General features: G+C 38.4%; 1 protein-coding gene across 1 annotated transcript; it reads right to left on the bottom strand.

Moving 5' to 3' along the window:
• Window positions 1–12,103: 12,103 nt before the first annotated feature.
• Window positions 12,104–13,030, bottom strand: LOC101976435 (olfactory receptor 6B9-like). The gene has a single exon (XM_013366307.3). It carries the CDS (start codon window positions 13,028–13,030, stop codon window positions 12,104–12,106), a length of 927 nt encoding a protein of 308 aa, XP_013221761.2.

The following is a 13,030-nucleotide window of genomic DNA, read 5'->3' as shown; positions in this document are numbered from 1 at the left end:
TCCTGACTCAATCTGGGCAGATCATAAGACTTAAGGAATTTATCTATGCCTTCACTATCTTCTATTTTATTGGAGTATAAGGATTCAAAATAATTTCTGATTATCTTCTGTATTTCTGAAGTGTCTGTTGTGATATTACCTTTTTCATCCCGTATGTTAGTAATTTGAGTTCTCTCTCTTCTTCTCTTCGTTAGCATGGCTAAGGGTCTGTCAATTTTATTTATTTATTTCAAAGAACCAACTTTTAGTTTTGTCAATTTTTTCAATTGTTTCTTTTGTTTCAATTTCATTAATTTCAGCTCTGATTTTAATTATTTCTTGCCTTCTACTTCTTTTGCTGTTGTTTTGCTCTTCTTTTTCTAGGATTTTGAGATGAAGTATGAGATCATGTATTTGTTGGTTTTTTCTTTTTTTGAGGAATGAACTCCAAGCAATGAATTTTCCTCTTAGAACTGCTTTCATTTTGTCCCATAAATTCCGATATGTTGTGTCTGTGTTTTCATTTAACTCTAGGAAGTTTTTAATTTCCTCCTTGATGTCTTCTAAAACCCATTGATCATTCAGCAACCTATTGTTCATTCTCCAAGTGATACTTGATTTTTCCTTCCTTCTTTTATCATTGATTTTCAGTTTTATTCCATTATGATCAGATAAGATGCATGGTATTATCTCTACCCCTTTATATTGTCTAAGAGTTGCCTTGTGACATAACATATGGTCTATTTTTGAAAAGGTTCCATGTGCTGCTGAGAAAAAAGTGTAACTACTTGATGTTGGGTGGTATAGTCTATATATGTCAATTAAGTCTAGGTTGTTAATTGTGTTATTGAGTTCTATAGTTTCCTTATTTAACTTTTGTTTGGAAGATCTGTCCAGTGGTGAGAGAGGTGTGTTGAAGTCTCCCATGATTATTGTATTGTGGTCTATTAGACTCTTGAACTTGAGAAGAGTTTGCTTGATGAACACAGCTGCACCATTATTTGGGGCATATATATTTATGATTGTTATGTCTTGTTGGTGTATGGTTCCCTTGAGCAGTATGAAGTGTCCTTCTTTATCCCTTTTGATTAACCTTGGCTTGAAATCTATTTTATTAGATATGAGTATGGACACTCCTGCTTGTTTCCGCAGTCCATATGAGTGGTATGATTTTTCCCAACCTTTCACCTTCAGTCTATGAATATCTTTTCCTATCAGATGTGTCTCCTGTAGGCAGCATATTGTTGGGTCTTGTTTTGTGATCCATTCTACTAGCCTATGTTTCTTAATTGGTGAGTTTAAGTCATTAACATTTAGGGTTATTATTGAGATATGGTTTGTTCTTCTAGCCATATTTGTTTATTGATGTTACTAAACCTGATTTGTTATCCTCTTTGACTACTTTCCCCCCTTTACTGTCCTACCTCACATTGTTGGTTTTCAATGTTATTTTCCATTTCCTCTTCCTGTAATGTTTTGCCAAGGATTTATTGAAGAGATGGTTTTCTAGCTGCGAATTCTTTTAACTTTTGTTTCTCGTGGAAGGTTTTAATTTCATCTTCTATCCTGAAGCTTAATTTCGCCGGATACATGATTCTTGGTTGGAACCCATTTTCTTTCAGTGTTTGAAATATGTTATTCCATGATCTTCTAGCTTTCAGAGTCTGTGTTGAGAGATCAGCTGTTATCCTGATTGGTTTGCCCCTAAATGTAATCTGATTTCTTTCTCTTGCAGCTTTTAAAATTCTCTCCTTATTCTGTATGTTGGACATCTTCATTATAATGTGTCTAGGTGTGGATCTCTTATGATTTTGCACATTCGGCATCCTGTAGGCTTCTAGGATTTGGGATTCTGTCTTATTCCTCAAGTCTGGGAAGTTTTCTCGTATAATTTCACTGAATAGACTGTTTATTCCTTTGGTATGGAGCTCTGTACCTTCCTGTATCCCAATGACTCTTAAATTTGGTCTTTTGATATTGTCCCATAATTCTTGGATGTTCTGCTCATGGTTTCTTAGCAGACTTGCTGAGCTGTCTATGTTCTTTTCCAGTTGAAATACTTTGTCTTCATTGTCTGATGTTCTCTCTTCTAAGTGATCTACTCTGCTGGTAGTATTCTCAATTGAGTTTTTAAGTTGGTTTATTGTTTCCTGCATTTCTAGGATTTCTATTTGTTTGTTTTTTATTACCTCTATCTCCCTGTGAAATTGATCTTTTACTTCCTGGATTTGTTTGTCAATGTGATCTTTCATTGTCTGATTTTGCTGTCTCATGTCTTCCTTGAGACTCCAGATCATCTGAAGCATATATATCCTGAACTCTTTATCTGACATTCCATCTGTTGCAGCTATTACCTCTTCTAAAGTTGAGTTGACCTGCATTGCTTGTGGTCCTTTCTTTCCTTGTCTTTTCATACTGCTCGAGTTTCTTTCTGCTTGGTGCAACTGTTGTGTTTTTGAAATTTACCCCCTATTTATTTATATTGCTCTTGTATAGTTGGGAAGTCTCCCTTGCAGGGCGGTTAGTGGCTGTGCTCCTCCTCTAATTAGGGTGGTCTGTCTACCACGCTGATCGGTCGCAGGTCTGCCCCCTCTGCGGGCACGGGTGGCGGTTCTGCTCTGACCCCACTCCAATTGTGGTAACGTAACTACCACGCCCTGGGGTCCTTGGTCCTGATCTGGATGTGGGTGGCGGCTCTGCTGGGTCCCCACTCCAATTGGTGTGACATGTCTACCATGCTGGCAGGCCTCTAGGCCGGTGGGTCGCAGTTCTGCACAGCCCCCACTCCCAATGGGGGTACCTGACTACCTCTCCAACGGGTCGCTGAGCCCCCTCCGGACCCGGGCAGCGACCCTGCTCCACCCCCACTCCAACCAGTGTGACGCGACTGCCTCGGTGTTACGTGTCCACCACGTTGGCAAGCTACCTGGCCTGTCTTGCCAGTGGGCCGCAGGTCTGCCTGCCCTGCTCGCTCAGATGGCAGCTCTGCACAGCCCCTACTCCAAATGAGGTTACTTGGCTACCACGCCGCGGGGTCGCTGGTCCTATTCTAGGCGTGGGCAGCTTCTCTCTTCAGCCCCAGCTGCATTTGGGGTGTCATGATACCACGCCGGCGGGTCACTTGGCCTGCTCTGGGCGCAGGTGGAAGCTCCACTCTGCCCCCACAGCACCCAGCAGGACCCTGGCTGAGAAGCAGTCACCGCCGGTTCCCTAGCCTTGGGCCAAAGCAGCTTAGGTAGCCAGAACCCCGCCTCTCCGATCCCGATACACTCTCTGCTTGGAGCTGGCTCCAGCGAGCGACCCCCATGGGTTCCCCAGCCCCAGGCCAAAACTGTTCCGGGAGTCAGAACCCAGTCGCCCCAAGCTCAGCGCACGTTCCACATGGAGCTGGCCTCCACCGGCAGTCTCCGCAGATTCCTCAGACCTGGGCCAGGTTAGCCCCGGGAACCAGAGTCCAGCTGCTCAGTGCCTTGCCAGGCACGAGCCTCTAGGAGTATTCTCCTCAAGATCCCCAGTCCCGATCCTGAGCAAGAAATCTGTCTGCTAGACGCAGGCAAATACCAGCCTGAAATCACCTGTTCCGTAGCTGAATGAGCTGAGATCAGTAGAACATGGGGATGATTACATCATCTCTCCGAAATGGCGGCTGCTGTCCTCCTCTGTGGTCCGACCAGTGACTGGAACCAAGCTGGACCGCTTCTCTCCTCTGTCTCAAAGCCGGAACTCAGCACTAAGCGCTGCCAATGTACCACTGGCGGGAGCCCCCCCGAATCCGTATCGCTGCTCCCCCGCTCCGGCACTTTGCCGCTCCCCAGCACGAGTCACAGACTCCAGCCGCAGGGCTATCGCCTATCAGGCTATGCGACCCTCCGTGCGGAGAAATGGAGCTCCCACAGCCGAACCTCGCATGATGGAAATCTGTCCACTAGATTCTGGAGCACCTCAATTTCACTGGAAATTCCCAACAAGATAGCCTTCAGCCGTTTCATATCGTCTTTCTCCGGCTCAGTGACGCGGCGCACTGGGGTGATGCACTCCCTTCGCTGCCATCTTCCATCCCCTCTCTCTCTATTTTTCTCTTTTTTCTTGCCATAATATTTTGCAAGCTAAAATTTCTTATCTCCATTCTCCCAACACAAACGGCTAATCTCAATGCTTCAATAGAGTCAAAACAATTTCTTTTACTCCACAAGGCTAAACTTATATCTAAGAAAAGTTTATAAAAAGGAACAAAGAGAGGAATGGGTAAGGGAAATAAAGCATATATGGGCATAAAAATTATAATGAGATAATAGGCAATTGTGCTTATCTTCAAAAATTTCTCCAAACTCTTAGAATTATTTCCTGATATCAATGTCTTCCTGTTTCTACTTACATTTTTGTGATAATGTTGCATTTGTTGTACAGATTGACTACCTCTTATATGAAATACTTGGGACCAGAAATGTTACAGATTTGGAAATTTGGGGGGACTTTGAAATATATTTTCATGCACACACACACACACACACACACACACACAAACACACATACAATTTCAACTGTGAATAAACATATTACTTTTAATATACTGTATTCCCTTGGTACCCCAAAACCATGAAAAAGAAAACCCTACATATATGTACTGTATGTATGTATATTTTGGGATTGAAACAAAACTTAAACACAAAATTTATTTATATTTCATATATACTTGAAATACATAGATCGATAATTTTGTATAATATTTTTAGTGTACCTGCATTTTTTAGTACAATCCATCGAATGAGGTCAAGTGTGTTATTTTCCATTTGCAGTATCACGTCAGCCCTCAAAAAGTTTTAGACTGGGCTGGCGTTGTGGCTCAGTGGTAGAACGCTTGCCTAGAATGTGTGAGGCACTGGGTTCGATTCTCAGCACCACATATAAGTGAACAAAATAAATGTCCAAATAAAATAACAACAACTTTGTTTTAAAAAAAAAAGTTTTAGATTATGATAAATTTTAGATTTTCAGGTTAGGAGTGCTCAACTTGTTTTTTCTATTCAAAACCTAATAAGTATATGAATAAAATAATGCACACAAATAAATTAATAAAAAATGAAAATAATTGCTGGGCACAGTGATGCATGCCTGTAATCTCTATATTTTAGGAGGCTGAGGCAGGAGGTTTGCATGTCGAAATCTAGCTTCAGCAGTTTAGCAAGACTCTAAGCAACATATCATGATCCTGTCTCAAAATAAAAAGTAAATTTAAAAAAATGAGATGGGGATGTGGTTCAGTGGTTAAGCTCCCCTGGGTTCAATCCCTGGTATGAATAAATAAAAATAAATTAAATAAAAATTCACAGAAAGTGAATATATTTTTCTTTACTGGGGCTTCACAGTGAAATGTGTTCCCTTCTTTCCCAGCTAAGGCATCTATGCCTGAGAAGAGATCAGGGAACACAGCGACCGTGATCTGTTGATATATGTAGGAAAATCTTCTGTACTCTTGGCATTTATCTTAGAAATATGAGTGATAGGAAAAGTAACCAGTGCCTAGAAGCAGAAATGAAACAGAGTAAAGTAGAGGCAATTCAAAAATTTAACCCAGATTCCCTAGTTGGGAAGGGGAAACAGGACAGCACAAATAGAAGGTAAAGGAGAGTGCCAACTGGTAGCCCTAAATACAGAAGAAACCCAAGGTTCTTATAAATTTCAAAATTTCAGCATGGGGATTAGGTCTGAAAGCAGCCCCTGAAAGCTTACATGACAAGTTAGTTCTACGGAAGACACCCAAATGCATCATTTGGCAAACAATTATCGTGCCATGGGAAAGACCTTATCAATAAGCAACTCTGAGGTTCAGGAAATATGAAATAGCCATAGCTTGGGGGCTCTGGGACTCACCTAGCAGTGAATGGGTAGGAGGCGACCACATGACATCTATGGAGTATGGGAAGGTCCATCACAGATTTTCTGAGAGTCTTAAGCAGAAGGAGCATGAGCTGTGGAGGGCCCAGTGGCCTGTGTTCCAGCCTTGTGTTTATTCCCATAAGGGCTGAGTTTGAGAGCACCCAGAGGGAGGTTGGCAGACTGCTGGGTTCTAATATTCTCCTTTCCCTAGCACAGATTTGCTTGGTTTACTTGCTTCCTTCATACTCAAAGGCATTCAGATGAAATGCAGCTGTGGCTTCAACATTTGCCACACACAGGAGCACACAGACTAAAGCTCTCTGGAGTGAGTAGGAGCCATTGAGATGGTCCATACATTCAGCTGTTGAGAGGGGCTGACGAGAGGGTTTATGAGCAGCTAGGACTGTCCCCAATTCCTTGGCTGTGTATAAAGGGGCTTCTGGAGTGAACATTTCCCTGATGTGTACACATTGTCTTAACCAGCCCTGGTGAGTAAGAGGGCAGGACTCAGCCTGAAAACTGCCCTAACAGGTTCCACTGGGGCTGAGAGTGAATACACCTGATTTTAGCTGCAATGCAATCTACCCCCCACATCAATACCTGGTGGATTTCAAAATTAGAAGTTCCAGAAAGAAGTGTCTCCAACACCTTAGCAAAGAGAAATGTCTCGTTCTTTTTTTTTCTATTTCCCTCACTATCTTTTTTAAAAATTTTCATCTAATTTTGGTATTCTTAAATCCTTTAATTGGATTTCTTTCCTCCCTCTCTTTTCTCCCCTACCCCTCTCTGAGATACACTCCCAGCCATTTCCTTTTGTACTTTGAAACAGGGTCTTGCTAAGTTTTCCAGGTTGCGCTTGAAGTTGTAGTCTTCCAGCCTCAGTCTCCCAAGATGCTGAGATTATATGTGTACACCATCGAATCTGGCTCCTCAAATGTGAGAGTGCCCAATTTTATGAAACAAATACTATAGAACATAAAAGGAGAGCTAGACCTCCCAATACAATAATAGTGAGTGAATGCATTATCCAACTCTCTCAAATAGATAGACCATCCAGGCAAGAAAAATAAAAATAGAAATAACTTAAAACAACTGAATTAAATTACATTTTAAATCAAATGGATTTAATACACATCTACTTAATATTGTAACAGCTACAGAATATACATTCTTTTCATCAACACCCAGAACTTTCTCCAAAATATATCACATTTTAGTCCAAAAACAAATATTAACAAATACAAAAAAAACCTCTAAAATAATTTCTTATAATTTATCAAACCAGGACTGGGGATGTAGTTCAGTGGTAGAGCGCTTGCCTTGCATATATATGAGGCACTGGGTTAGATCATCAATACCACATAAAAATAAAGATATTGTGTCCATCTACAACTAAAAAATTTTAAAAATAAATAATTTATCAAACCATAACCAAATGAAACTATAAATCTACAGCAAGAGAAACTGCAGAAATTATACAAATATCTGAACAATACACTTTTGAAAATCAGTAGGTCATTGAAGAAATGAGTGGACAAATTGGAAAATATTTAGAATCAAATACAAATGGAAACGTCATCTACCAGGACCTTTGGGACATAGCAAGAGTAGTTATAAGAGGGAAGTTTATAGGTATGAGTTTCTCCATCAGAAAAACAAAGATCTCAAATTAATAAACTAATGATCCATCTGAGGTTCTTAGAAAATCAAAAACAAGCCAAACCCCAAATCAAGTAGAAAAAAAAGAATAATAAAGATCAGAACAAAAATAAATAGAGACTAAAGAACAGCATAAGGATCAATGAAGCAAAAATAAGTTTTTTGAAAATATGAACAAAATTGATTAATTTTAGCCAAAGTAACAAAGAGAGAGAGATCCCAAATAAATAAAATTAGAGATGAAAAAGAGAATACTAAAATAGATACCACTGAAATCTGGAGGATCATTAGAAACTATACCAAAAATTATATTAAATAAAATGCAAAACCTGAAAGATATTGACAAATTTGTAGACATATATTACTAACTAAAATTGAGCAAAGAGCATATAAAAAGCCTAAATAGATCCAATGAAATTGAAGCAGTCTGTAGTACATCAGTAATTAAACAGATTTAGTTATGAGGCTTGTTCTTTTCTTTTGGCTGTATTTATGAATAACATTGATCTCAATTCTAATAAAGCTTCCATGGATGTTACAATTAAGTAGTACATATCTGGAGAAGTATGGATATTTCTTGATTGATGGGAGATGGTTTGGGGTGATCTATAAGAGGGTTGCCTAATCATGGAAGGCCCTGCTGGAACCCAGTAATTCTGATAGAAGAGCATGAAGTTCCAGTGAGAACTTACCTGTGTTCAAATCGAAAAAGGATGAGAGACTTTGGAGGATGTAGGCCCAGATAACTGAAGTGACTAGTCTCATTATCTCCTCATTCACAGATGTGTGGATAGCATAGAATTCAGAGGCCCCAAATATATTGCTGTGTGTAAAAGTGAAGAGGTCAGAGAAGAATCTGAACATTTCAAGAATACAGCTTTCCAATCAGTTTGCTGAAAATGAGTTATAAATGTGCTGATAGATATTGATCCTCTGACCCTTAGAATAATAGAACACGACCAATAATAGTCAGTATTCAGGGTGTTCATCTTTAACTGCAAGCAATTTCTGAAAGAATCCTGTAAGAATATCAATAACAAAATAAAGTTTGGCATCTCTCCAATAGTATTGCAGATGATTAGTATTATAAGAAGCATTTGTCCTTCACTTCTTCATCAAATCGACACAGAAGACCAGAGAGATAGAATAGATATGGAAAGTTACTTCACCAATCAACTGTACATCCTGGATAAAGAATTCCACATTTGTGATGAAATTTGCATTGTAGAATACATGTTCATGCTCCAGGTATCAGTAAAGCAGCCATAGAGAGTTAAACACTGCCCTGGACCATGGAACCACCGTGGATATGCACATGTCCATCCTTCCATTCCTTGATCCCCAGCTGCTTCACACTTATGCCTCAGATTTCATTACCAACATGGATGTACCCTGCCATTGGTGCCATTACTTTCCTGGACCCTAGAGACATAGTCCCTCTTCAATGTCTTATGTTTATTGCCTATTAAAAATACTTATAGTTACAATAATTTGTTAGGTGATGCATAATGAAAAGATGCAAAATGTAACATTAAAACATAAAATGTTGGGGTGCATGTTGAGTAAAAAGGTAGAGATTTTTCATGATAAAAATTAAGTAATTATCAGTTAAAAATAGTCATTTATGACTATAAAATGTTTGTGTAAACTTTCTAGTAACCTAAAAATAAAAATTTGTACTAGAAACACTAAACAAAGCACTGTAATATATTACAGATAATCTGTAGTGGCATTTATTACCAAATGACAATGGAAGACAGCAAAAAATAAGGTAAACAGGATCTGTAGAACAACCAGAAAAAAATTTACAATTGCAGAAGAAAGTCCTCACTATCAATAATTATGTTCAATGCAAATAGGTTAAATTCCTCAATCAAAAGACACAGAGTAGCTAAATGATCAAAACAAACAAGACCTTATCATATGCTGACTATAATTTACTAACTCCAATTTTAAGGGCACATATTGATTTAAATTGAAGAGATAGAAAAATATATGCCATAAAAATGGAAACCAGGCCTGGGGTCGTGGCTTAGTGGTAGAGTGCTTGTGCAGCATGTGTGAGGCAATGGGTTCAATCCCCAGAACTGCATAAAAAACTAAATAAACAAAATAAAGGTATTGTGTCCATCTACAATTAAAAATATTTTTTAAAAAAACAGAAACCAAAAGATAGCAAGAGTAACTAATTAACTATTTAATTTTTAACTATTTAACACATAGTCCTTTAGACAAAAATGTAAAATGGCACACAGAGTCTTATTACACAGTGTTAAAGGGTGTTCATTCAATAAGAAAACATGTCAGTTTAATTCCATATTATGTACAACAACAAGAATGGAATCCTAATTGGAATGGGTTGTACTCCATGTATGAATAATATGTCAAAATATGCTATACTGCCATGCATATCTACAGCAAATGAAAAAAGAAAACATCACAACTATAAATATGAATACACCCAACTTTAAAGTACCTGAATATGGAAAGCAAATATTAATAGATCTGAAGGGTAAGTTAAAATAATGAATGTCACGGGGAATCTAAAAAGTGTAGATAAATTGGAAATTACCACAATCTGCAATGTATCATAATCTATATAAATGTAAAATATAGCCATTTTATCTGGTATGGTATAAAAACAAATACAAAATGGGAAGGACATGTAAAAACAAGGTAAATAAAGTGAAAATAAAACATAGATGGTATAAAAACAAAAGGCCTAATTAAAACATGAAATATATTTTTCAAATGATGGATTAAAATAGTATGTTTATCATTCTTAAAATTTTAGCAGATAATAGTTCATTAATTAATTTATTCAGTATTCCTGATGACCCAGATGCATCTCTCTTCTACCATTTTACTAAAGGAAAGCATATACTGTTACAGGAAAGCAGGGGGTTGAAATTCTAAACCTTGCTTCTTGTGTTCTGACAAAAGAAAATTTAAAGTCAGACACCAAAAGCCATGCAAGAGAATTTTATTATAAGTGACAGTAGAATAGAAGTGAGGTAAAAATAAAGTAAGAGCAAAGTAAGGCTCAAGCAGAGAGCACTCTCAAGAGAGAGACGACAATGCTGTCTCCAAATTAATTACTTTTTGACATTTACCAGGAGAACCAGGGACCACCTTCTGTACTCTTTGCCAATCAGGTATAGCAAGGGTGGAACAGTGGAGTTTTTGACCTTAGTTGGTCCTCTCCAGAACTATCATGGTGGCCATCCTATTTACAGAGGACTTTATCTACAAATCAATCCCATGTTAATATAAGCATTAGGGCCAGTAGCCAGTCAAAAGTCACCTAAGTGTGCCTGTGCCACTAAAGAACACCCAGTTCTGAGATAGTAGGAGACATGTGGCACCATAATTTCTAGTTCTATATTGACCTTTATAGGTCCTGTCAAGAATCAGTCCTATAAATCCTTTTTTCCTGAGGTAATCCACACCCTTCATCCTCATTACCACTTTTACTTTTGTTTGTTTATCCTTAAGGATTTTGTATCTTGCTTTTCCATAGGCAATCTGCTACAAATTACTCATCTGCCTTGGTAGTAACTTAAAAAAGAATCAAGAATACTTAAAGTAAACCTGTCCTTGCCCATGCATTTCACTACTCATTGCTAGCTACTACCTAACAATAATCTTTTCAAGATCTCACATCTACTTTTTCAAAATTGAAATAAAGGTAGATATTTTGCGAAACTGGGAAAAATTCTTCATATTCTGGCCAAGTATCATCTAAGCAAAAGAATTTGGTCTTTTGTCAATACCAGTCTCCTTTACTTGAAAAGAAATGGGATTTAATAAACAGTCACTAGTTTTCCTAATGTCTGGCCCTTATTTCATCCAAAACATTCTATGAAGAAGTTTCAAAAATGGAAGCAAATTAAACCATGAAATGATATACATAATATTATCACAGGATATATATATATGTGTGTGTGTGTGTGTGTATCTATCTATATACATTCATGCATATATGTATACATACATACATACCTTTATTTTACCTCTTTATTTTTATGTGGTGCTGAGGATCAAACATGTGCTAGGTGGGTGCTCTACTGCTGAGCCACAACCTAGCCACTTGATTAAATTTTTAAAACAAATAAAATAACATTAAGACCAATTAATTATAAAAGTAGACAGTCCCCAGCCCTCCTCAAATAAATTAACAGACCATAACCTTCATATTTTATACAACAAATCTCTCTTTTTTCACCTCTCCCTAAAGGGAGAGAAATTTTAAAATAAATAAGTCAAAATAGAATAACCTCACCAACAAAACTATGAAAACAGATAATAATTGATTACTTCTTAACACATTCTTCATAAACAATAAAATTACAACTATTTTACTAATAAATATCTCAGAATTTTGACAACTTCATCTACTGCCTTATAAAAGGAAGCATTTAATGAAAACCTGATCAACGTGGGGGGGGGGGTTCTTTGATCCCTGGTTAAATCATTATTCTGAGTGTGTTTACAATTGTAGACTCTCCTGTAATTAAGGTGCTTTTGGTGGTTAAAGAAAAATATGAAAGAAGGAAGGTCTCTTCAGCAAAGAGAATCTCTCAAGGGCTCAGCCACTCACGATGGTTTTTCTAATGGCATCCTTGACCTCCTTGTTCCTCAGGCAGTAGATGATAGGGTTAAGCATGGGAGTAAAGACTGCATAGATGGCTGAGACCAATTTGTTAGAGTTAAATGAAGCAATGGCCCGAGGTCGGACATATATGAAGATCACTGCTGTGTAGAAAATGATCACCACTGTAAGGTGAGATGCACAGGTGGAGAAGGCCTTCCGCTGCCCAGTGGCTGAGGATATGTGCAGGATGCTAGAGACAATGAAGGCATAGGAAAGGACAGTAGCAAAGCCAGGTAACACAAGGATGATGATGGCAAGCACAAAGTCTACTCTCTCAGCCATAGATAAGTCCATGCAGGCTAGTTTGAGGATAGGTGACACATCACAGAAAAAATGGTTCAAGATATTATTGCCACAGAATGCAACTTGGGAGATAAAGTACACCTTTACCATGGAAATGGTGAAGCCACTTACCCAGGAACTAATGATCAGTTGAACACAAAACTCTGGGGTCATCATGACTGGATAGCGAAGAGGCCAACATATGGCCACATAACGGTCATAGGCCATGGCAGCCAAAAGCACACATTCAGTGCAGGCAAGTGAGATGAAGAAATAGAGCTGAGTCATGCATCCCAAAAAGGAGATGGTATTGGGATGAAGGAGAAATCCAACCAGCATCTTGGGGACTGTGACAGATATATACCAGGCCTCCAGAAAGGACATGGTGCCCAGAAAATAGTACATGGGCTTGTGCAGAGACCCAGTGACCCATACAGTGAGGATAATGACCAAATTCTCCAACAGAACAAAGAGGTAAGTGATGAGGAAAAGGAAAAAGAGCAAAATCTGCAGCCAAGGGGCAGTAGGGAATCCCACCAGGATGAATTCACTAATATGAGTGATGTTTCCTTTCCACAT

The sequence above is a fragment of the Ictidomys tridecemlineatus genome, chromosome 4, assembly GCF_052094955.1.
Source record: "Ictidomys tridecemlineatus isolate mIctTri1 chromosome 4, mIctTri1.hap1, whole genome shotgun sequence".
In the NCBI taxonomy this organism is placed as follows: domain Eukaryota; kingdom Metazoa; phylum Chordata; class Mammalia; order Rodentia; family Sciuridae; genus Ictidomys; species Ictidomys tridecemlineatus.
Note: the sequence above shows the minus strand (reverse complement) of the source record. Positions and strands in the feature narration are given on the sequence as shown.